This window comes from Vigna unguiculata, chromosome 7, assembly GCF_037176805.1.
Source record: "Vigna unguiculata cultivar grain cowpea cultivar isolate G323 ecotype 2 chromosome 7, ASM3717680v1, whole genome shotgun sequence".
Taxonomy (NCBI): Eukaryota; Viridiplantae; Streptophyta; class Magnoliopsida; order Fabales; family Fabaceae; genus Vigna; species Vigna unguiculata.
In genome coordinates, this window is record NC_140798.1 from 45,344,330 (window position 1) to 45,369,250 (window position 24,921).

The window sequence follows — 24,921 nt, forward strand, 5'->3', positions numbered from 1 at the left end:
CAAATTCAAACAAATAAAAGATACTTATATGTAGAAGTTATTTAAATACATTATGCACGGATTTAAAAAAAAATTGGATTAATTTTTATAGACAAATTTAACAAAATTTTTATAAATAGATAAAATTAAAATAGATTTTTTTTTATTTTTTAATCAAAATAAAATAATAAAATAGTACCTCTTTTATTTAAATAGATAATTTTTCAATTGTAAAAGGAAATAAAAATTTGTCAACCTATATTTTTCCTCTTTAAAACAAGTTGCTATAATGATAGAATGATGAGAGAGAAGGACAAGGAAAAAGAATTTGATAATATCTTAAGTAAAACAAATAAATACGATATAATTAAATAATAAGTAGGGACTGATGTGACAGTCAAATTTACATGATTAAAGTGAATTAAATACAGAAGGCCCAGTGTGTTCATAAAATTGAAATGTGGAAAAGTAAACAAAGGAAAAACCTGTGGTTTTTTCTTTTCCCACTTCTCTATATATCTCTCTATCTCTCTCTGTGACTCTCTGCAACCCTTTTGAGGATTGAAAAACATGGAGGAAAGTCTGCTACACAAGCACGAAGAAGAAAGTGAAGAAAAAAGAGTGACATGGAGAGGTTTCAGTGAAGAAATGAGAAGGATAAGTGTTATAGCAGGGCCTATGGTGGCTGTGGTTTCTTCCCAATACTTGTTGCTAACTGTGTCAACCATGGTAGTTGGTCATTTGGGTGAACTCTATCTCTCTAGCGCCGCCTTAGCCATTTCCTTATCAGGGGTCACTGGTTTCAGTCTTCTTGTAAGCTCCTACTATCACTTTCTTTCTGTTTCATCATTATTAGATCTAGATATCATTTAATTTATGTCATATTTTGTTGGTTCTCTCATAAACATTATTGATTGTACAGGACCCAGATAATCAATTTTTCTTTTATGAACAAAAACCTGGTTGTTGCCACGTTGTTTTTGATTTTGATGATGGAAACTAACGTGTGAAACTAACAGTAATTTTAATGATTCAATGTGACACTCGAGGTTTAGCTTTCAGAAAGGGCACTGTGCCTTTTTAGAAAGACATATGATATGGTTGTGCTGCCAGAAAGATACCACACACAGTTGAAATAATCACCTACTTCACACTTCCCCATTTATTGCTTCTTTTAATTTTATGATTTCATCGTGTCGTGTCATATCTGTTGCTTTATTATTAAAAAATGTATTAATATACTTGGTTTTTTTAATATAGAGCTATTATTGTTTGACAAACTTTTTTTAACAAAGTTTTCTTATTTAGGTAAAACCTTGGATTCTCATTATTTTTAATAAATAAAAATAATAAAAAATTATCATATTCTTTTGTCACTGTTTTTTGTCTCTCTCACACACACTTGCTATGTTCCCCCAACGTTGTTTTTGCACTAGGCGACCAGAAGTGCCGCCACATTTGAGACTGTAGCATCAGAGGAGATGTGGTTTTTCTCTGGTTTTCCTTGGCATTGTTATCTTATTTATATGATGAGTATTATTATTGAGGAGGGTGATGATAGATTATTCTGTTGCATGTGTAAAAGTTGTCAGACTTATCAATACCTGTATGCATTTTGACAAATGAGATAAGCACTTGCGCAAACATTTAGGAGATGACTCAGGGTATGCTTCTCAAAAGAATTGTTTATGAAAACATCTTGTAACTTGTAACAAAATAGTTCAATGCATGATAATTGTTTGAACGTAATTCAATATAATAAAACTGATTTATCACATAAGAACTGTTCCTCTTAATATTTTGACTGTAACACTATGTTTGTGTTTAGTAATCAGTTATCTCATCAACTATTTCAAGAAAGTAATTATGCATTTGTTTGAAAATCTACTTATGCTAACAGATGGGACTGGCTAGTGGACTAGAGACAACTTGCGGACAGGCTTATGGAGCTCAGCAATATCAAAGAATTGGAATGCAAACATACACTGCCATTTTCTCTCTCATATTGGTTTGCATTCCACTGTCAGTCCTTTGGTTCTACATAGAAAACATACTAGTTTTCATGGGCCAGGACCCTCTAATTTCACATGAATCAGGGAAATTCATACTTTGGCTTCTACCAGCACTTTATGCAATGGCAATTCTACAGCCATTAGTTAAATATTACCAAATCCAAAGCATGCTTCTTCCCATGCTTGCATGTTCTTTTTTCACACTTGCTATTCATATACCTCTTTGTTGGGCCCTCGTGTTCAAAACAAGACTGAATAATGTTGGTGGAGCATTGGCAGTTAGCATTTCAACGTGGTCAAATGTGATTCTTCTTGGATTATACATGAGATACTCCTCTGCCTGTGCAAAAACTCGTGCACCCCTTTCTTTGGATCTGTTTAAAGGAATGTGGGAGTTCTTTCGTTTTGCCATCCCTTCGGCAGTAATGGTTTGGTGATTAATCTTCCTGTTCAGTTAATATTTTACATATTCACTTTATCAGATCATACAAAGTTTGTGTAATATATTGTGCTGTTTTTCCAAAATTTGTATATAACATGCATTTTTTTGTATTCATGTTGATGATGGTAGCCTTGAATGGTGGTCATATGAGTTGCTTGTATTGCTGTCAGGGCTCTTACCAAATCCAGCACTTGAAACTTCAGTTCTATCAGTTTGGTAAGTATGTTACACTCCCTTTAAAACTGCAACCAATGATCTATTCTGCTTCCAATTTTCTCTTTATGAGATTTTATAAGTTAATGTGTATGACTAAACTAATTTATTTGTCATTTTTCTACAGTCTGAACACTATTTCAACCCTTTATACAATACCCTTTGGAATTGGTGCTGCAGCAAGGTAACACCATAGACATAATATTCATTGTACACACAGTATAGATCTAAACTAACCATCCTGTCCCCTGGATGATTATAGCACAAGGGTTGCAAATGAATTAGGAGCTGGAAAACCATATGCTGCCCGTGTTGCTGTGTTAGCTGCAATGTCTCTTGCAGTCATTGAGACAAGTGTAGTAAGCGGAACACTCTTTGCCTGCCGCCATGTTTTTGGTTATGTGTTCAGCAATGAGAAGGAAGTTATTGATTATGTCACTGTCATGGCTCCTCTCGTATGTATATCTGTCATACTAGACAGTATACAAGGTGTTCAAACAGGTAACCTTATATCATAGGATTAATAAGTTTCTGGCATCTTTAACATTTAATAAATATTTTAATTTGATCCTTGTATAAACACTAGAATTGAAAATATCGATCTTTCTTTCTCGAGAAATCAATTTTAATAATGGTTTGGTTCAGGAATTGCTAGAGGTTGTGGATGGCAAGATTTAGGAGTTTATGTAAATCTTGGGGCTTTCTACCTTTGTGGGATTCCAGTGGCTGCCATATTGGCATTTGTGGTGCGAGTGGGAGGAAAAGGACTTTGGATTGGTATACAATGTGGTGCTTTTGTTCAAACTGTTCTTCTTTCTCTCATAACCACCAACATAAATTGGGAAAACCAGGTATAAAAGCTCTATCCTTTCTCTCACAAGTATGCTATAACAAAATTTTAGATCAATGAAATGATTCCAAACACTTCTGGGAGCAACTTTGATTTGGTTAATAAAACTTAATGTCCCTTTTGCACATTGTGTTTCAATTGTTTGATTTTACCATGCAGGCCATCAAGGCAAGAAAGAGGTTATTCGATCATCAATTGTCAGCAGAAAATATATTGGTATGAGAAGCTCTTAATCAAAGGCCAATTTTCTAAAGATGGAGACTATTCTCATGTGTTGGAAGTAATGAGTTCTTGGTTTTGTGAAAACTTGGTGCATCTGATTAAGAATACTCGGCATTTTTTGTTAATTAACAGGATAATGATCATCTTTACCAATTTTTGTTTCTGCTGTGTTGTTTAACATCTTAAATTTAAGATGGCAAATCATCCTTATTTCAGTATTTTCTTTCTTTATACTATTTTTGTTTGAAATTACTACAACATCTTTCAATTTCTTAGATAATATAAAAAATTAATTTGATCTTTAATTTCATAATCAAATTTTAAGTTACATATTTGATATTTTTTAGATTTTTCTATGATTATTTTATTATTGGTGTTTGATACTTAAAAATATGTGATATTCATGTAATTATAATATTTGGTATTAGATAAAAAAAGAAATATCTTTTAACATCATATTTTACTTGTTGTGATTAAAAAAAAAAAAACTTTTCAATTAATGTTTAGAATGGTAAATGAGGGATGAAGATGTGAAAAAAAATTAATATCTTAACATCATATTTTACTTGTGATTTTTTTTTTTGTAAAAAAAAAAACTTTCAATTAATGTTTAGAATGGTAAATGAGTTGGTATAGACAGGGATGAAGATGTGAAAAAAAAAACGTATACTCAAATAGATGATAAATGTTGGTTTTTATTTATTTTTAGCATAACTAAGTTCAAAATATCATAAGTTCGAATACTTTTAATTTATTTTCTATATTTTTGTGGTAATTGATTACTCAAATAAAATCATATTTTGTAATTGAATATTTTTCTTAATTTAATGATGTGAAATTGAATTTTTTTTTTAACAATTTGATGATGTGACTATTAATTAAATGATGTGTTATTATCTAATCATCATCTTATTTATATTTTTTTATTATTTTATAAGTTTATAATATTACAATTTAACTATCTTTATGTTATAATTTTTATCATCAGTTTTAACAACTACATATTTGTATAAAAAATAAAAAAAGTATGGCGACACTATTTTTTTAAAATTAAAAAAACCATAAATTAAAACATTAAAAGTATAATATATATTTTGAAAATTAATTTTAAGTTTTCCATATTTGACACATAAATTATAATATAAATATTATAATAAATAATATATTTTTTATATTTTAAAAGGTATAATTATTATTTACAAAATCAAATTGACTGAAATTTATGAAACGACAGAGGCAAAACACATTTGACTCAAACTAAAAAGTCTTAAAAAAAATATCCAAATTAATTTAGGTTATCAATTTTTTTGTCATATTCAACCTATTTTACATGTTTTAAAATTATTTTTCTTTCCATCTCTTCTACTCCATTAAACAAAATAATCTATGGGGGAAGAAAAGGAATGAAAGGTGAAGTGAAATTGTATCCCTTAATTTAATAATAATATTTAATTATATTTAAACATATTTTAAATAATATTTCTATCACAACTTTTTAAACGAATATTATAACTAATGTAAAGAGTTATATTTTACAATTTTCAATTTAAAAAAGACATCATTCGATGATACAATACATTTTTTATTATTCATATTATTCTAAATATACCTTTTATAAATAAACATACTTTAAAAAAAAAAAAATCATTCTTGAAAGAATATAGTTTGTGTCATATGGCTACGTTTTACGAATAGATGGGTGCAATTGTAAAGAAAGTAATACATTTATTTATTTAAAAAAATTCTCACGTATATTTTTATTTATATATCAATAATTGGATAATTGGTTTATATATACGACTATTAAAAAAATATGTATCCATGAGTATTTATAGATAAAATTTGAAATGAGTAGAAAATAAATATCACAAATGGATGTCCACGTATAATAGAAATAAGTAATTTTCATATCTGTTTATTAACAGAAAAAGTATAGATATTATAATATTTATATCCATTAAATTCTAATTTGTCAAAATATTCATATATATATATATATATATATATATATATATTAATAAGATTAATTTGAAGATTAAAAATGAACAATATGAAACTTTATATAATGTATCAAGACATGAACATTGATAGAGTTAGCAATTTATTTAATATTTTATTAAAAAAATAAACAATAATATCAAGTAATTTTGATTTGTTTATTTTTCAAGAATCACTCGCATAAAATAGGTTTGGTGATCTAAGCACTACTTACAAGATTATCTAATATGTTGTAATTTTATTTGGACTTATAGACTTTGATTTTATTTTTATTTCAAAATGTGTGATAGTGATATATTATATTTTATTTAAATTGATGGTTAAAATATTTTTAAAATTTTATTTTTAAATATTCATATGTATGCATAAATATTGAGAAATATTGAGAAATACACACATACCCACATAACATATATCCGAACAAATATACTGACAAATACGAAACAAATATTGAATTGAAGATGATAAGGAAGAACTATTACTTATACCCTACCTACCCAATTAACAAAATAAATCAAAATATCATTATCCATTCATTTATATCATTCATATTATCTCGTTTATTTTTTGTACGTTTTTCAAAAGGATCATAGAAAATATATTTGATTAGAAATAATATTTGTAACTATTTAAAACGAAGGTAAATGCATATAAATATTAAGCTTCGTAAATCTGATATTTTAAATATGAAAAGTAATACTGATTCAGAAGTTGTATCACACACAAAAATTAACTGGATTTGATGAAATTTTAAAGGTAAAACTATTAAATAAAAAAATAAAGAATGGATAAAATCTGAGACGTAAGTTTGTTTGACCTGGGAACTAAAATATTTCCCAATACTATTATTAATGTAATATAAAGACTAGTAATTAGCAAATTCAATAAATATTTCCTACCAATATTATTAATATAATAAAAGCAATAAAAAGACAATGATTATGCTCTAAAAAAATAGAAAGTATCCCAATTAAGATCTTAAAGAACACAAATTTCTTTAATTCTTTATAAATTAAATCGATTAAATTATTCAAGGTAAGTAGTTACTAAAATTTCATCTAATTTTTATTATAGAGGATTCCAAATACAATTACTGGGACAAAAAATCTGGTTCCTTGTTACCGTATATATAAATATTTGTTGCGTTGAGTCTCGGAGCAAGTATGTATAAAACGCCATGACTGTACTGCTATTTGTATCAGCCTTGACAAGGCGCAATTTTTCTATGACCCTTCGAGAGAACATGAAAAAGGGTCTCTTGGAGAAGAAGAGAGAGGTGGAAGAAGGTGGTTCAGGCGTAATAAGATGGAGTGTGTTTGGTGAAGAGGTGAAAAGGGTTGCTTATTTAGCAGCTCCTATGGTTGCTGTTACTCTGTCACAGTATTTTCTACAAATAATATCAATGATGATGGTTGGTCGCTTGGGTAAGCTTGAACTCTCGAGCACAGCCATTGCCATCTCTCTCTGTAATGTCTCTGGCCTCAGTGTCATTGTAAGTCTTCTTTTCTATTGAAGCATCATTTGAAAAAAAATAGCTGCTGGTTTTTAAGGTTGTCGTTATGCTATTAAGTTTTCAGACATTTAAGTGTTTGCTCTTTTGTGCATGTGAAATAGTTTGGAATGTCGTGTGCACTTGAAACTCGTTGTGGGCAAGCATATGGAGCACGACAATACAGAAAATTTGGTGTTCAGATTTACACTGCAATTGTGTCTCTTGCTTTAGTTTGTCTTCCTCTGACTTTTTTGTGGATGAACATGGGAAACCTCCTCGTTTTACTTGGCCAAGATCATCTGGTTTCACTAGAAGCTGGAAAATTTGCTTTGTGCATGATCCCTGCTCTCTTTGCTTATGCAGCACTTCAGTCTGTGGTTCGATTCTTTTTGATGCAAAGTTTGATGAGTCCTCTTGTGATGAGTTCATTCATCACTCTTTGCTTCCATGTGGCATTCAGTTGGTATATGGTGTTTAAATCGGGACTTGGTAACTTGGGAGCAGCATTTTCTATTGGCACTTCATACTGGCTGAATGTGACTTTACTTGGATTATATATGAAATTCTCTTCTCAATGTGAAAAGACTCGAGTCCCAATCTCAATGGAATTATTCCATGGGATTGGAGAATTCATTTGCTATGCCATTCCTTCAGCTGGAATGATTTGGTGAGTTTCTTCCTTTTATAATGTTTGATCTTTTATGTGGTGTTTTTATTTCCCTCTAGTTTTCAACTTGCTTTGTTCCTTATATATTTGATCACTGCAGCCTTGAATGGTGGTCACTTGAAATACTAATCTTGCTTTCTGGTCTTCTTCCAAATCCAAAGCTAGAAACATCAGTCTTATCCGTATGGTATGTGTAATTAATCTTAGTCCTTCAGATAAAGATGACTTTATGTGTCTTAAAATCTGTGTTGAAATTTTTACTCCTGACTCAACTATTCAGATGATGCTAATTTGTTGTTTTACTATTAACTGTTTTTCTGACCAGTTTAAACATCAGCGCAACAATCTACACCATCCCAGAATCAATTGGCTCAGCAGCAAGGTTTTGATTCACATAAGTCATAACCTCATTAATCTGTGCATATCCACATTCATGAACAATACTAATAGTACAGTAAGGATTTTTATTTTTTTTTCTGTCTTTTTGATTGGTTTCTCTTTTGTGTTGTTATTCAGCGCTAGAGTTTCGAATGAATTAGGTGCTGGAAGTCCACAATCAGCAAAAGTATCTGCTTATGCTTCCATGATACTGGCAGCTTCCCAGGCCATTGTGATGGGCTCGGTCATTTTTTCTTGCAGACAGATTTTGGGTTATGCATTCAGTAATGAGCAGGACGTGGTGGATTATGTTTCAGAAATGGTTCCTCTCTTAAGTCTCTCTGTTTTACTTGATTGCTTACACGGTACCCTTTCAGGTTTGTTCTTCTTTAAACTACTTTTCAATGCACGTCACTGTTCTTGTACAGTGGAATCTGAGTTATGACATAAAATATAACACTGTAACACTTGTTGTGCATTACAGGTATTGCCAGAGGATGTGGGTGGCAGCACTTAGGAGCATATGTAAACCTTGGAGCCTATTATGCTCTTGGAATTCCAATTTCTGCTATGTTGGGTTTCTGGTTCCAATTTAGAGGAAAAGGGCTTTGGATTGGAATACTGACTGGTGCATTTTGTCAAACAGCTATGCTACTTCTCATAACACTGTGTACAAACTGGAAAAAGCAGGTTTGCTTTTAATTCCAAACCTTGTGGCTCTGCACTTGGCATAGTCCAAAATCACCACATTCACCATGTAATATCTTCACAAATATCAAACTAAACATTTTGAAAAAGTTTAAACTGGACAAATTATCTCTTAATGGTCAAAGAATCTTATCAGTTTTGAACATTTACTGCTACCATGTATTAATTAAGTTGTATTTATTTCTGGGATGTTGTGATTGCAGGCAATTGAAGCAAGGGAAAACATTTTTCAGAGAAGTTTTTCTGTAGAAGATGGATTAGCTTAAGCAAGTGGAGAAGACTCCTAAGTGTATATATAACTTTAGAATGTAGAAAAGATCAATTTTCTGTGATTTCCGAATTAGAGGGGAGAAAAAACAAGTCACATTAAAAGTTAAAAAAATCTATGTAGTAGATAAAAAAAGTCAAATATATTTAGTAATAACCACATAAGCTAGGTTCAACTGATGTTGATATGTTTCCATGGGTGATTAATATTATTTATTTCTGCAAACAATGTTGCTAGTATGAATGATATAATACTTATAAAAGAAATTAAAAATTGTTTATTTAAAGTAAACATTCATTCCGAAACCCACAGAGTTACACTACACAACTATTAATGTAATCATTGTGGTCACCTGATAAAAAAATACATACAACTTTAACTGTACATCTTTTTTATTTTTTATTTTTTATTTTTTATGACTTCAGATTAGTATAAAATGAAACATGTAGATCACGTCCATAACTTAAAAAAAAAAAAAACATATGAATAATTTTTATAAAAGAAACATCCACGTCCATCATATATATATATATATATATATATATATATATATTCGTATTTACGTTTTTATTTGTTATACATTTCTAAAATTATCTTACACATACTTATGTATAGAAAATATATTAGACTGAAAGTAATATTTTATTAACTATTTGAATAAAGATATATAAGTAAAATTATTAAGTGTATAAATTAATTTTAACAATATTTGTAGAAATACATTTAATTAAAAATATTTTATTTACTATTTAAACACAGGATTACGTATGAAATTATTAAGGTGAATACATTTATATTAATTATACAAAAACACACATACATATACTTCTCATCGACTATTTTTATCACGTATCTTATCCTTCATTTAATATTTTATTTGAAAAATAAAAGTAATATTCATTTTAAATTGAATTGTATTTGATGAAGCTTAAAATATATTAAATAATTAGATAAAGAATTAAAACAATTTAATCAAATCTCTTTTACTCCCGTAATTTGTTGACAATGTACATTTTCAACATAGTAGTTATAACTATAACATAAACCTAAGGTTTAGGTTTTATAAGATATTTATATTAAAACATGCTTCTCCTATATAAATTTAATACTCTAAATTATAAATAAGATTTGAGTCACATAAGAAATGTATTTGCTAAGTTCTACAAAATTAAAAATACAAAATTAAAAAATAATATGAGCTATTATAGGTTGACACAATTTTTTTAACAAAAGTTTTGACAAACTTTTTTATTTAGGTAAAAAAATATTATTTTCTTGCTTTATTTTAGTTAAAAAATAAAAATTTAATGTACTTTAATTCTATTTTTAGAAACTTTGTTAAGTTTGTTAAAAAAAATTTGTCACAACAAAATTTTCCTAATAATATTGCAGCACGAGCAAGATAAAAAATGACAGCACGAGCCACATAAAATAATAGAGAGACTGAGGCACATAAATAAAATAAAATAAGCTCCAATAAACCACGTTTGAAGGTTTATAAACCTGTTTACACATAACAAACTTCTGTTTTGTACCCTAAATCAATAGCTTATTTTACCAGAAATCAACCCTCGATTGCACCAGTCAGGTTTTCACATAAAAAGTCTCAACAAGGTGACAACTTTCGTGTAACCCACGGAAGGATATGGAAAAGGGTCTCTTAGAGAAGGAAAATGGTGGTTCAGGTGAAATAAGATGGAATGTGTTTGTTGAAGAGGTGAAAAGGGTCGGTTATTTGGCCGGTCCTATGGTTACCGTGACTCTGTCACAGTATTTTCTGCAAATAATATCATTGATGATGGTTGGTCATTTGGGTAAGCTTGCTCTCTCCAGCACAGCCATTGCCATCTCTATCTGTGCTGTATCTGGCTTCAGTGTTATCGTAAGTCTTATGTTTCTATTATCACACCATTATAATATGAGATAGTCTTCTATCAAAGGAGGGGAATTTATTTTTTAAAAAAAGTTATCTATTTTTTTTTTTTATGTTCTGAATGCTGTTGTTTCTTTAACTCTCATGGGATATTGAAATGGATGCATGTGGTAGTTGTTGTGAATTGTGTGTGAGATATGAGAATTAAGTGCATTTTGATTTTTGTCAAACAGTTTGGAATGTCATGTGCACTGGAAACTCAATGTGGGCAAGCATATGGAGCGCAGCAATACAGAAAATTTGGTGTTCAAATTTACACTGCAATTGTCTCGCTTGCTTTATCCTGTGTTCCTCTGAGTCTTTTGTGGGTGTACTTGGGGAAGCTGCTCAATGTACTTGGCCAAGACCCTTTGATTTCACAAGAAGCTGGAAAATTTGCTATGTGCATGATCCCTGCTCTCTTTGGTTACGCAGCACTTCAGACCTTGGTGCGATTCTTTTTGATGCAAAGCCTGATCAGTCCCCTTGTCATAAGTTCCTCCATTACTCTTCTCTTCCATGTGCCTTTCAGTTGGTTAATGATTTTTAAATCTGGACTCGGTAACTTTGGAGCAGCATTTGCTATCAGCACTTCATACTGGCTGAATGTGATTTTACTTGGATTATATATGAAATTCTCTGCTCAATGTGAAAAGACTCGAGTCCCAATTTCAATGGAACTATTCAATGGGATTGGAGAATTCATTCGCTATGCCATTCCTTCTGCTGGAATGATTTGGTAAGGTTCTTCCTCTTGTATTTGATCTTTTATGTTGTGTGTGTTTTTATTAGCCCTTAAACTTTCACCCTTGGTTTGTTTCATACATATTTGATCATTGCAGCCTTGAATGGTGGTCATTTGAGCTACTAATCTTGCTTTCTGGTCTTCTACCGAATCCAGAACTAGAAACTTCAGTCTTATCCATATGGTATGCAACTAGTCTTAATCCTCTTGACATGGATGGTTTTGTGTGTCTCAAAATCTGCGTTGAAATTGTTACTCGCAGCCAGATATTGAATTGATTCATTGAAGTGATGCTGATTTGTTGTTAACTATTTTCTGACCAGCTTAAACATCACCACAACAATCTACACGATCCCAGAATCAATTGGCTCAGCTGCAAGGTTTTGATTAACGTTAATCTGTGTATATAGTAAGAATTTTTTTTCTCTCTTTCTGATTGATTTCTCTATTGGGTTGTTATTCAGCACTAGAATTTCAAATGCTTTAGGAGCTGGAAGTCCACAGTCAGCACGAGTATGTGTTTATGCTGCCATGACTCTTGCAACTTCCGAGGCTATTCTGGTGAGCTCAATCATTTTTGCTTGCAGGCATATTTTGGGTTATGTATTTACCAATGATCAGGACGTGGCGGATTATGTCATGAGTATGGCTCCTCTCTTGAGTCTTTCTGTTATAATGGATTCCTTACATGGTACCCTGTCAGGTTGGCTCTTGTTTCAACTACTTTTCAATACAAAACACTCTTGTTGTACAATGGAATCTGAGTTGTGCCATAAAATATAATTCTGTAATACTTGTCCATTGCAGGTATTGCTAGAGGATGTGGATGGCAGCACTTAGGAGCATATGTAAACCTTGGAGCCTATTATGTTTTTGGAATTCCACCTGCTGCTATATTGGGTTTCTGTTTTCCACTAGCAGGAAAAGGGTTGTGGATTGGAATACTGACTGGTGCAACCTGTCAAACAGTTATGCTATCTCTCATAACAATATTTACAAACTGGGAAGAACAGGTTTGCCTCCATTTCCCCAAATCTTGTCACTCTGCACTTGACACGGTCCAAAAACACCATGTTCACAATGTTATGTATTCTCAAATAGAAAACCAAACTTTCTGAATATGATGTTTAAAACAGAGAAATGATCTCTTATATTCAAAGAAAAAGTATTATCTTAACCCGTGCAATCTTATTAAGATTCAGATTTCACATGCATTTGTAAGTTTGGCTTTTAGAGCACACATGTGCCACTAAGTACTTCCTAAATTGTACTTATTTGTGGAATCTCTGTGATTGCAGGCAATTAAAGCAAGGGAAAGGATATTTCAGGGAAGTTCTTCTGTAGAAGATGCGTTGGTTTAAGCAAAAGGTTTCTTATCCATTTGGTAAAGCATATAGCTTTGGTTGCAGAAAAGATCAAATTTGAGTTACTTTTAGTTTGTAGGGAAAAATATTTTCACAACATGACGAGTGTAACAATATTTTGTTACCTTTTTCTAACCCAATTTTGTAAGAGGTTTTGTAACTAATTTCCAAAAAGTAAAAGTACTTGGCTGGATTCACAGCACTTTTATTTCCTTCTATGCTGAGTGTAAGTAAATACTAATTGAATTCGTTTTTATGGTACGCCAATTATTTTTGTTACTTTATATTAATTTAAAATCATTGATATTAGTTTTATGAGAAATGATTTTTTTGACAATTGAATTTTATAATTTGAGATGACATGTTTTAAATGGTTTTTTATTTTTTATTTTTTCCTTTATTTTATATTTTAAAATTATTTAGAAAATGATATCTCAAATTGTACGACAAAGTTATTAAAATATCAGTGTCCTTAGTTTTATATCGTGTAAAAAAAAAACATAATACCTTTTAATATTACATATTATTTAGATATATTTTAATTATTGGTTCGTATAAAAACAAACCATATTAAATATTAGGTGCGAATACCAGTTGAATTTGTATTGTGCTATTTGAAACCAAATGCGTATAAATATAGTAAAACTAAGGTTATACATTAATAACTATTACACTAGTTCATAAGCAAATTTCGAGCCAAGATCCATTAACATCGGTTTTTGTAACTCAAAAAAGAATAGTCAAATTGAAATTTTCAATTTGGGTTGGGTTTGTCACGTGACTATTCAAAATTAAACAAAACATTGTGGTACCTTGTTTATCCTTCACCGCAATATAATTAAAAAATATAGATAAATTTTAAGATTTCGTCACCTACCTCCAACTAAACACTTCGACTTCTAGCAGAAAACAAAATTAACATTGTTTACAATTTTACTTTAAAAAAAAATGTAATGAATGTTTTTTTATTTGTCACTTCTTAGCGTTTTTAAAAAGTTTTATTTAAAATTATTTTAATGAATTTTTGTTTAATTTATTTTTTGGAAATAACTCTTGAATTTTTTTTAAAGTAGTTGGCAAAATTAACTATTTATTTCGTTAAGTTTATGTTAAATCAAGGACTTATATTATAATTAAACAACATTTCAATAAACTGCTTTAATATAAATCGATAATGAAGTCATTTTGTAATTTGTTTAGCTTCAAAATATTAATAGCTAGAAATAGTTTTTTATGTTTCTTTAGTTATATACTTCGTGCTGCTGTATAAACCTTTCTAATATTAATTAAAGTTTTTTATAATAAAATTATATTTGTTTAAAGAAATCAAGTGTAGTTGAAAATTTATCGATTGGAGTTATAATCGATTTTATGAGATTACTTTAAAGAAGGTGTCCAAATATGTGATCAACGCTCGCCTACCGTTTGTGTAAGATTATTTTGAAGAAAGTGTTAGAGATGTGATCAACATTTGCCTACGACTCGTGTCAGATTATTTTGAAGAAGATCTTTATTCATGCAATCAGTAACCGCTCGAGCTGAACGGTTCCCTCAGTACCCGTAATTGGACTGTCCGCAAAATTTCATTCGAATTCTTTATATAAATTATGGGTCACACTGTCTGATAAATCATGTCGAACGACGTCAAAATGAATTGATTAATCTTATAATTAACATAAATAAGATGAGTAATCAATATTAAAAAACAATTGACCCATAATTAAGTTTAAGTAAGAAACTATAAATACAAATAAAAAGTATTATTACTGAAAAAATTTCTAACATTAATAAAAAAAAATCGTTCTACTAATTAAATATATATAATCTATATGAGAAAATCTTTATATATTAAAAATTGTTTATAAAGAAGTGCCACGCAGGCATAAACCTCTATTATCAGCTTCAGACTGTTCCCAACGCCATCACTATCTTTGTCATTTGGCAAAAAGCTGATCGAAACAAAAATTATACCAATATATTTATTAAATTTTATTTTTTTATTCAAATTAATATAAAACTAAATTTATTTAAATTTATTTCACATTCAATTTTAATTCAAATTATTTTTAAATTTTAAATTTATTTGTTTTTGATCGTTAGATAAACTAGTTCAATTTTTCTTAAATTATATAATTGTTATTTTTATACCAACTAAAATATTTGTATAAAAATTATTGAATTTTACACATTTTAAAAATATACAATTGTTTAAAATCTAACTTCAAATAAAAAACAATATTAAGGTTTGATGTAATAAAATATCAATATAATTTATGAATTTTTTTGTTATTAGTATTATTTTCTATTAACAACTTTAAAACAATTTTAAATAAAGTTTAATGTAAAATATAAATTAAAATAAACTTAATATTGTTAAAAATATTTACTTGAAATATCAATTTTGATAGATATATTTATACACATTTATATAGAAATTAAATTTGGTTTCAATTTGGAAAGGGACAAAATTGTACAATTTTTACAAAAATTAGGACTAAATTAAGACAAAAATTAAAATACTGGACCAGATTGAGAATAGAAAAATGACACACAGCATAATAGTGACACGTGGCACTATCATTGTTACCTAGCATAATGTCAGTTTGACACGAGGCAAATTTTTACTCTTTTAAAAATTTTAAAAAAAATAAAAATCAAAATCAAAAAATTCAAGAACTGACACGTGGCATCCCATTATTGAGGGACCAAATTCAAATTTTGCTACAAAAATGTGGACCAAAAGTATAATTTAACCTAAATATAATCAATATGAGAAAATATTTATGTTAGATTTTTAAGGAAGAGTATCACTGTGATATATACAACACCAGACGAGACCTTAGCCTAACCATATCAAGTATTGACAACACTCTCAACCCAAAACTTTAAGGCAATGAGTTTCTTTTTATATAGTGCTCTACTTTCTCATTTATAACCAACTTAGACTCACACTTAAATTCCTAATAATTTATATATAAAAATTAAATTTGATTTCAATTTCGAGAGGGACAAAATTGTTAATTTTTACAAAAATTGGGACTAAATTGAGACAAATTAAAATAAAGGGACCAAATTGAGATTAAGGAAATGACACCTGACGTAATATTATTGCCACATCACTCTGTCATCGTCACGTGGCACGATGACAGCTTGACATGTGACAAATTTTTTTATTTTTTAAAAAAAAAAAAAAATCAAAAGTAAAAAAATAAAAAAAAAAGATAAAAAAATTCAAAAAATTGAGGAACTGAAACGTGACAATCTAACGGCATCAATCTTAAATTAAGGGAAAGGGTAAACGTGAGATGTTTTAACAAAAAAGGGAACCAACTTGATACTTTTAAAAATTTGGGTATCATTTTGAGATTTTGATTTCAAAATGGAGACCAGAGGCATGATTAAACCAAATTGTTTATAAAGAAGTGCCACGCAGGCATTAACCCCTGTTATCAGCTTCAAACTGTTCCCAACGCCGTCACCGCCCTTGTCATTTGGCAGAAAGCTTTGGTTGGAGATTGAAACGCAGCGGCGTGCAGTTGGGGAGAGAACGAGAGCTGAAGATGGCTGTAAGATCCAAGAAAGAGAAAGAACATCTCAATCTAGTACTTGGTTCCCACCTTGCAACTATCCACGAAACCCTCCAGGTAATAACGACACCATTCCTCTCTCTGTTTTTGTCTACTCTGCTATCTATCACCATCCCTCAACATCTCTTTCTTCACACCCCTTCTAGGTTTTGGATAGAACACCGCCGTCTTCTGCGACCAAAGTTACATGGGACGATGTCATGAAAATGGGTGACCAAGTTTCTAAACAAGCAACCACAGGTCAGCCATTCTTATTTCACTCTCTAAATTTTGTTTCTTTCTAATGCCCTGTTTCAATTTTGCTATCTAGCACTCCCAAAATTAGATCTTTCCCCGTCATTATTTAGTTTTCAGTGTTGCATCACTCACGAGGGTTTTCCGAACAGGGTAAGAGAGATTGCATGAATTGAATTGTGTTGAACATTGTATCAATTCTTAAATTAATGAAAGGGGAAAGATTTTCAATGTTTTTTTTTTGCCTTCTTTTTATTAAGAATTGCACTCTTCGGATATCATAAATTTTCTTTCTAGTTTTTCAATTGTGTTAGTAATTGTGTCTTGCTTTTCTGCAGTGGGAATGCTTTGGACCGGGGAGCAGCCAGAGTCCAAAGCAATTGAGGAAAATATGGCATCATACTTCAACACTCTACAAGGTTTCCTTTTGGTTTCCCATGGTAGTACAGTTGGTGCGGGGCCTACTCTATCTTCTGCTGTTCATGCATCCGTGAAGCAAGTTGTTGATTCCAGCTTCAGGTTGATGAAGGAAACAATCTCTTTATATGGTATGGTGATTATTCATTTATGCTATTCTATGATGATTAGTGACCCTGGTCAGTAGTTATAACACCTTTTTCTCTGTGATTCTGGACTGTCGAATGAATCTAATAGCTAGATGTCTTTTATACACTCTGCCAGACATGTAGAATGGATTCTGTGCTTGAGCTGAGGAGAAAACACGCAACCTGATGATGATTCCATTTCATGATTTAGGTGATAGAGAAAGAGATGGACCTAGCTAAGATATTTAGTTGGTGGTAGAGATGTTTTTTAAGTCCGTCCTATCACGCTATGTTTTCACCACAGAAGTTTTTTATGCCGTTTTTCTTTTTGTGATGTTGAGTGTCATGTCATTAGTTGATCTGGAAGCTATGAAGTCGATTTATGAATAGTGCTAGAAACACAAACTCCCTAATACTCTCTTTTATTGATTCAAATTTATTCGATACTATACTACAAAAGTCGGGGGAGAGATTCATTAAATAAGGTATGGGACCGACCAAATTGTTAATTTCCAGTAAATTTAACGAGTGAGAGTGTGTTAGATAGTGTATTCCTAACATTTTCTTTGATATATACGAGGTATGGTGTTCTGTTGTGATTTGGAGTTTTCTCCCTTTACAAGTATGGTGTTAGAGAATGTATTTCAGTTACTTAATTTATTCTCTGATCAATCTAGTTTAAAATTAAAATTTGATTTAATAAAATCCCAGGATACTTCTGCTTTAATACGCATTGATTAAGGATATTTTTGGTTTTGGAATGCACGCAGCATACTCTAATGAATAGTCTCTAATTATCATATTCTTTTGTAATAATCCCTTTGGATTGTTGACAACTTTTCTCTTTTAATGAAACACCAACAGGGACCCATTCTAAAGACCAGAAACTATCAGTACCACAATTGGTTGGTCCTGTATGGGAAGCATGTTCTGCCCTTAAAAAAACTCCTTCCACAAATGTTACAGCAATTGGGCGAGGAATGACGCAGGTTGCTGTTTCAGTGAAGGATGTTCTTCGTGAGATGAAAGAATTGAAGCCTGCATCATCCAATGATCAAGTTGACAAAACTTCCGGTGAGAGTTGTCCAGAAGCTGCGCCAGAGCCCCATGATGGTAATTCAAGTGAAGATGATATAGGGAATGACTTGTCGCCTGAAGAGATGAAAGTGGCTGAAAGAGCAATTGAGGTGGTCTCAGATACACTTTCATTTATAAAACTACTCATTCACTCCATCATTGGCTTGCTTAAGGTAGAAAAACCAAGCGACAATAGCAGTTTTGTAAATTCGATGGAGAAATTGTTGCAATTGTGTCAAGAACTTGGTCGACAGATTGATGAGATTGGGGCATGTCTTTACCCCCCGCAAGAGATTCCTGCCATCAAGGCAGGTTCGGAGAAAATACTCAGCATTATTGATACTGTGCAAGTGGAGGTAGAACAACTTTTAGGCTCATCAGATGTATTTATGGAGCCATGCAATGGCCTAAGGAGTTCGCTGAGACAGCTTGCATCTGAACTAAGTAATCCTAGTATTGCTGATGAAGCAGCCAGACTGGAAAATATAACATTAACCGATAAGTAGACTCTGACATTAGCCAGGTTCTAGAATGTGTTCAATGAATTTGTCGTTGTAGAACTTCTGAAAATGATCTTTTGAATTTACAATTATATATATATATATATACGAGTGTGCTGGTCGACCTCAGATATCAATAAAATTGCTGAATGCATCTCCCGCATTTGAATATAATTATAATTTCGGTATTAAGATTTCAATTACAATTCCATCAAAATCTAACTGGTTCAGTTCAGTTTCTGTTATAATTCACTTCTTATAGGCACGTTCTTCGGACAATTAAGCTTTATTGCTCTAAACATACGGGCGAGGAGATTCAACTTGAAAAGCCATATTTAGTTGTATTGTACTTTTCTTTTGTGTGTAATTTGAAAATAAAAAGCAAGTTTTTCATTTAAAAATGACCCGACAGACTTGTACGTTTTTGATTCAATTGGAATACAGGAAAAGTAATGCTCTGGTACGAGTAAAAATATACACTACATTACGGTGTGAATGTACATTAACATCTTACTCAGACCGAAAATTCTGGCACGTAATTAAGAGGGGACTAAGGTCATCGTCCAGTAAGCTTGACCATCCATGCGCCACCAAGGTAAAGACCCAATAAAGGTGCTGCTAGAAGAACTTGAGTAAGAGGATCGGTAGATGGCGTAACTATAGCAGCTGCCACTACTGCACCAACCACAACATACCTCCAAATGGATAGCATCTGGTCCCCGGACACCAGTCCAAGTTGTCCCAGTAGAAATTGTATGACAGGTACCTGCAATATGAATTCCTTTAGATTCCATAACTAATAGAGTTTGGAGGTACCTATGTTGTTCAAGATTACTTCTTGTTCTTGTTTCATCAAGCACAGGTAAAACGCACAACTATTTATGCAAAACTAAAATCCAAAGGAATGATTGATTATATATGGAGTGCAAGCAAAAACTATCTTATGAACATTCTTCATCTTAGTAACCATAGCATGCCTTTCTTTCGAATACATAACAGAATCATGTTGCTGGAATGTCCACATTGTTCATAACTCCAAATAGACCCCAAGCAGACATTTTTAAAAATGTAATCATATCAATAACCACTGTCAAGAGTTGGTGTCAGCTAGTGTGTCAAAAAAGGAAGAGAAACCAGGAAGAAAAAATTTACCTGGAAAGATAAGCCTGTACTGAACATAAGCACAAGAACAAATTCAAAGTACTGATCAATGGACCATAATGATTCAACAGCACCTTCAGCGTAGTTAACAAAGAAATTTAAAGCCGCAGGTGTCAGAACTAAGTAGGAGAAAGTTATTCCAGCATAGAAAAGAACTGATGAGCCTAAAACAATTGGCCCTAGAAATCTTCTTTCGGATTTTGTAAGTCCTGGAAGTATAAAGGCTATGATTTCATAGAGGATGATGGGGCTTCCCAAAAGAAGGCCACAGTACCCAGATACCTGCAGTTCAGAGTGACAAAAAATTAATACTATCGAGGTAGCTCCTGCCTTCTTTTATTTTATCTCTTTATTCAGGGTTTGATCCCAACTTATATGGGTATGCAAAAACAGGTTAAATGCACAACATAACACAACACTGCATAAAGATAATAAGATTTTGACTGGTTCTAATGAGATAATAGACTACTAAACCTAGTACAGATAATAGACTAGTTCTAATAAGTTCCTACAGTCCTCACATTATAAGTGTTGCGGGGTTGAAGTAGATCCTAATTCAAATTCTAAGTGGTAATACACAAAGTAGATTTTGTCCATTCAGTCACGAATACGACGTGCCAATGAGATCTTACAAGCAAATTCGAATATTCTATACCAACTATTGAATTTGCTTCAACACTTACTTCAGCCCATGGTAATCCTTGGTCCAATAGGTTTTCATTATCACTCACTTGGGCTTCTCGAGGGGTCGGATTATCAACCCATCATTACCCTGATCTTGAGGGTGCAACCTTCTTGTGATAAAGAAAGATGGTTCACAGCGTTTTCATGCAGCCTATTGCACTTTGAACGTAGTCACGTGAAAGAGATGCCCATCCCTGCAATGAACAAATTGTTGGACAAACTAGTTTCTGCCAAGGTATTATGAGTTGTTTTTCTTGTCTATATTATCTATTAATATAGTTTTTCATATATGCATAACTCTTACAAGTCAAGTTATGATCTTTTATCTCCTTTTTTATCCTTTTACAATTTCAGAGCTTGATAACAATGATTGAAACATAATGAAATGAAGTGATGAAATGGAGCCAGAATGAAGAAGGTAGGATAGTTGGTGGAAGATGGTGGATGGTGGCGGAGTCTGGAGATGGTGGTTGGCCCAACAAAGTGATGAGTGTGTGATTATGGGTAAAAGTGATGTTTGGGGTGAAAATGTTGGTTGAGGTGTTAAAATGGGTTTAATCTTATGACCCAATCCAACTCACCTTGGGTTTGAACACGATTAGGCTGGATTTTTTTCTTTCCTAAATATGAGTCAAACTGAACCTAACTTACTCAACCTATGAGTTAACAGGTTTAAGCTGGGTTGGAGGTAGGTTAACTTGTAACTCACCAATAACAACCCTTTATCATTTTTTCAATCATCATTGTTTACTATGTTTAGTTATGTAGGTTGAGACTTTGGTCTTTTTTAAGACTACAATTTTGTTCAATAGTGTTTGAATGGTTTGGATGCTTAATTCATTTTTGTGCCCAACTATATTGGTTCACACTTTGATTTTAATTGTGGTTAATGTTCATTGAAATAGGTAAATACCTTGATTGTACTGTTTTAAATAGTTGGGTTGAGCAAATCTACATTGATTGTACTACAATATAAGCATGTTGAGGGAACAATACATGCTTAGGTGAGCAAACCTATCAACCCATGGTGGGTCTATCTATATTAGATAATTTTTGGCTCACTAAAAAGTAGATTGAGTTGTGTTGGCTCTTTTAGCTCAACCCATGAAGAGTCAACCTCTACGAGTCGGTTTGACTCACTTTTACATCCCTAGATATATTGCCAAGGGTGGATAACCATTTAAAACCCAAAACAATGTTAACACCCCAAATAGTTAATATGTAATAAGGAATGGTGAAGGAGTGAGTTTAGTGATCAAGTTAGATGTGGGAACAAAAGCATGTACAGGTGATGTGGTCATCGTGGTACCATATCTGATAATGGTTTAGTAGGGTTGGTCGTGAGATGGAGGTGGAAGGCAATGAGAGGTTGCAAAAATGTTGTGGGACCTCCTAGTGTCAATGAGGACGTTACACAAAAATGCTAACTTTAAATGTGAGATTTGGGGGAGGTTGGCCCTTGAGACAAAAATTGCAACTAGATAGGGTATGGGGAAGAGTGATATTAGTATCGGTAAGTGATGGTGGTGTTTTTGGAGTAAGGAGAGAGTGAAAATATCCTTGGTCAAGTATGTATGAGGTAATGGGATCCTCATCGTCTATCATGAGGAGATGGAAATTTTTTGAAGCACATTTGTTATCTAGTAAAAAATTTCATTACAATAGTAGCAGAGGCCTTGGGCCCTTCTTTCTTGCATCCGAACAGTGTTTAACTTTTTGACAGGAAGAGAGTTTTGTGAAGTTGAGGGGACAGTTTTGGGTGTAAGGTGGTTGTGAGGTAGAGTATTGGGATTTCAAGGGTTTAGGTTTGACATCCTTAAGTTACTCTTCCACTAATTTGGCAAAACCAGTAACACGGGAGATTGAATAGGGGTTACCCTACAAGACAAAAGATAAAGGAAATATAAAAGAGAATGAATATTTCATTTCATGTCATCTATTAGAGGGACTGCATCATAAAAAGGGCATCCACTTATCAAGTGGACTTCCCAGCTAGCCCTTTTAGGGAAGTAACCGATTCCATAACACCTATTATATTTGCTTTAGCACTCACTTCAGCCCATAGTAATCCTTAGCCCAGTAGGTTTAATTATCACCTGCTTGGGCTTCTTGAGGGGTTGAGCTATCGGTCCATCACATTCATTCATGAATACTATGCACCATGTGGCTATGAGATCTTACCAATTGATGTGATGGAGTATAAATGAACAAACTGTTTCCATTCTTCTCGATCTTCTAAATCACAGCTTATTTGGATTGAATTTTAAGTTAAGATCTTAGTTAACACAATTAGCACGAGAATAAAGATATTTCAGTTATACTATGCCATTAATCTTATTTGGCAACTAGTTATGAGGCAGACATAAGAACTAAGGCTGCTTTGTACATTCCTGATAAAGCAGGACCAACAACATAAAACACTTGTTTAATTTAATGAAATGTCTACCAGGAAATAAAATATCGCAGCTCATTTGATAAGGAAGGAAGCAACAACCATCTCGGAGATTTATGTAACCTAAGATATCTTACCTTTAAAGATGTAAAGAAAAATTCACCAGGAGCCAGCTGAAGAAATCTTACACCCTGTGATTTAACAGGAGCTTCAAGAATCATTATCAATTCTTTTGAAAATGCAAAGCATCCCATAATGCTAGCTCCAACAGCTAAAACTGATACAAAGATTCTCTGTCGCAGCTCTTCAAGATGATCAAATACACTCATTTCTTTATCATCAGGAAGAAGCTCTTTACTAGGATAAAGAAAATCATAGATAGCACTTCGTTCACCATCTTGCTCAAAATTTCCCTGCACTTCTTCTGATGTACTCTCAAAAAGATCTGTGTTTTCTGACATAAGAATGATCTTAGAATCTTGACCATATCTACTACACTTGAGGAATCATATCACCATAATCATTAATTAACCGGGGAAAAAATTAGCACAATTTCAAATATACCCGCATTAACAATGTTCTCAAGAAACCACCCTAGGATAAGTTGAGCTAAATAGTATAATATGAACAAAAAACAACATTCACCAATCATATTTGGAATTTATCTTCGTAGCATCCTTACACAATATTAGACATAATAAGTCATGTTTGTATAAAATTCTCCATAACTAGGATAAATGACACAAGTTACTTCCACAGGAGAAAACTAAATCTGTAACTCTGTATTTGTTCAAATTAATTTTATTTCATATAAGATTGATTTTTTCTTACACTGTTCTACTATAAGTTTGTGGGTGAGTTTATTCAAAGCGACCTTAATACAACTAAGTCATCCCACATTTTTGTATGTCGTCCAGATCAATCACCATGAATTTATATAACAATATGCAGGTTGATGAACAAGGTTAATATATGCTACAAATAAGAACGCAAATAACAGCACAACTTGAATTCAGCAAAGTTAATTTTTTTCTAAAAACATTTAAGGAATGATATAATCATAACATTAAATTGAAATGACTGAATTCGATGAAACGGGATTCAGTGGTACTTACCGGGCCTTTCTTCAAGGGCAGAGCCCAACCCAATACCGGTTGTACTCAAGTCCTGCTGCTCCTGTCTGAGGTCGTCATCCACAGCCAAGCAAACATAGCTCCTATTCCTCTTCTGTGACAGTGAGAGAGGGAAGTTCAACCCGGATGGGTTTCCGACCCGAATAGATGCTCGGACCGACCCGAACTGAGGAACGACGTTCGCGGGAACCGTGGTGGTTACCAATCCCATGGTGAGCCGTAACATCTTTTGATTTTGTTGGATACGATTTGCTTTGATTCTGGCTTGCTCGCTCACGTTGTGTGTGGCCTCGCCGCCTGATATTTTAACTCTTATAATTCTGCACACAAAGACAAAACTCTTATAATTAGTTTTCGA

The 24,921-nt window shown here is 32.1% G+C and overlaps 4 protein-coding genes and 1 pseudogene across 6 annotated transcripts; 4 read left to right on the forward strand and 1 right to left on the reverse strand.

The window, feature by feature from the left end:
• The first annotated feature begins 431 nt into the window (after positions 1 to 431).
• On the forward strand, positions 432 to 3,949 carry LOC114191900 (protein DETOXIFICATION 12-like). Its single transcript, XM_028081347.1, has 7 exons — positions 432 to 792; positions 1,880 to 2,424; positions 2,563 to 2,649; positions 2,774 to 2,830; positions 2,909 to 3,147; positions 3,292 to 3,497; positions 3,656 to 3,949. The coding sequence occupies exons 1-7, from the start codon at positions 550 to 552 to the stop codon at positions 3,716 to 3,718; spliced, it is 1,440 nt and encodes a 479-aa protein (XP_027937148.1). The 5' UTR covers positions 432 to 549; the 3' UTR covers positions 3,719 to 3,949.
• Positions 3,950 to 6,893: 2,944 nt separating this feature from the next.
• On the forward strand, positions 6,894 to 9,248 carry LOC114191432 (protein DETOXIFICATION 14-like; annotated as a pseudogene). The gene is made up of 7 exons (XR_014996717.1): positions 6,894 to 7,208; positions 7,331 to 7,875; positions 7,976 to 8,062; positions 8,201 to 8,257; positions 8,392 to 8,630; positions 8,738 to 8,943; positions 9,165 to 9,248. The product of XR_014996717.1 is annotated as a protein DETOXIFICATION 14-like (transcript).
• Positions 9,249 to 10,771: 1,523 nt separating this feature from the next.
• On the forward strand, positions 10,772 to 13,470 carry LOC114191901 (protein DETOXIFICATION 14-like). Its single transcript, XM_028081349.2, has 7 exons — positions 10,772 to 11,111; positions 11,336 to 11,880; positions 11,984 to 12,070; positions 12,210 to 12,266; positions 12,351 to 12,589; positions 12,694 to 12,899; positions 13,185 to 13,470. Exons 1-7 carry the CDS (start codon positions 10,875 to 10,877, stop codon positions 13,245 to 13,247), a joined length of 1,434 nt encoding a protein of 477 aa, XP_027937150.1. The 5' UTR covers positions 10,772 to 10,874; the 3' UTR covers positions 13,248 to 13,470.
• Positions 13,471 to 16,684: 3,214 nt separating this feature from the next.
• On the forward strand, positions 16,685 to 19,299 carry LOC114190855 (uncharacterized). Its single transcript, XM_028079908.2, has 4 exons — positions 16,685 to 16,894; positions 16,984 to 17,077; positions 17,410 to 17,619; positions 18,481 to 19,299. The coding sequence occupies exons 1-4, from the start codon at positions 16,811 to 16,813 to the stop codon at positions 19,197 to 19,199; spliced, it is 1,107 nt and encodes a 368-aa protein (XP_027935709.1). The 5' UTR covers positions 16,685 to 16,810; the 3' UTR covers positions 19,200 to 19,299.
• Positions 19,300 to 19,560: 261 nt separating this feature from the next.
• APG2 (Sec-independent periplasmic protein translocase) lies at positions 19,561 to 24,875 on the reverse strand. 2 transcript variants are annotated; one of them, XM_028079910.2, is made up of 4 exons: positions 24,546 to 24,875; positions 23,568 to 23,875; positions 20,346 to 20,636; positions 19,561 to 19,959 (listed from the first exon to the last, which is right to left on the reverse strand). In XM_028079910.2, exons 1-4 carry the CDS (start codon positions 24,787 to 24,789, stop codon positions 19,750 to 19,752), a joined length of 1,053 nt encoding a protein of 350 aa, XP_027935711.1. In that variant the 5' UTR covers positions 24,790 to 24,875; the 3' UTR covers positions 19,561 to 19,749. The 2 variants fall into 2 exon arrangements, with proteins under 2 accessions (XP_027935711.1, XP_027935710.1); XM_028079909.2 differs by having other exon boundaries at positions 23,568 to 23,884; positions 24,546 to 24,867.
• Positions 24,876 to 24,921: the final 46 nt, after the last annotated feature.

What these genes read in the sequence shown, in the direction of transcription:
- APG2 (XM_028079909.2), bottom strand. Translation starts at nt 24,789, where the DNA reads ATGTTACGGCTCACCATGGGATTGGTAACCACCACGGTTCCCGCGAAC. An exon ending in TTTTCTTTACATCTTTAAAG is followed by an intron (nt 20,637 to 23,567) that starts GTAAGATATCTT and finishes TCTGAACTGCAG; the next exon opens with GTATCTGGGTACTGTGGCCT. An exon ending in GTACAGGCTTATCTTTCCAG is followed by an intron (nt 19,960 to 20,345) that starts GTAAATTTTTTC and finishes TTCATATTGCAG; the next exon opens with GTACCTGTCATACAATTTCT.
- LOC114191901 (XM_028081349.2), top strand. Translation starts at nt 10,875, where the DNA reads ATGGAAAAGGGTCTCTTAGAGAAGGAAAATGGTGGTTCAGGTGAAATA. An exon ending in ACTTCAGTCTTATCCATATG is followed by an intron (nt 12,071 to 12,209) that starts GTATGCAACTAG and finishes TTTTCTGACCAG; the next exon opens with CTTAAACATCACCACAACAA. An exon ending in CTTACATGGTACCCTGTCAG is followed by an intron (nt 12,590 to 12,693) that starts GTTGGCTCTTGT and finishes TGTCCATTGCAG; the next exon opens with GTATTGCTAGAGGATGTGGA.
- LOC114190855 (XM_028079908.2), top strand. Translation starts at nt 16,811, where the DNA reads ATGGCTGTAAGATCCAAGAAAGAGAAAGAACATCTCAATCTAGTACTT. An exon ending in CTATCCACGAAACCCTCCAG is followed by an intron (nt 16,895 to 16,983) that starts GTAATAACGACA and finishes CACCCCTTCTAG; the next exon opens with GTTTTGGATAGAACACCGCC. An exon ending in TTCTAAACAAGCAACCACAG is followed by an intron (nt 17,078 to 17,409) that starts GTCAGCCATTCT and finishes GCTTTTCTGCAG; the next exon opens with TGGGAATGCTTTGGACCGGG.
- LOC114191900 (XM_028081347.1), top strand. Translation starts at nt 550, where the DNA reads ATGGAGGAAAGTCTGCTACACAAGCACGAAGAAGAAAGTGAAGAAAAA. An exon ending in GGAATTGGTGCTGCAGCAAG is followed by an intron (nt 2,831 to 2,908) that starts GTAACACCATAG and finishes GGATGATTATAG; the next exon opens with CACAAGGGTTGCAAATGAAT. An exon ending in ACATAAATTGGGAAAACCAG is followed by an intron (nt 3,498 to 3,655) that starts GTATAAAAGCTC and finishes TTTACCATGCAG; the next exon opens with GCCATCAAGGCAAGAAAGAG.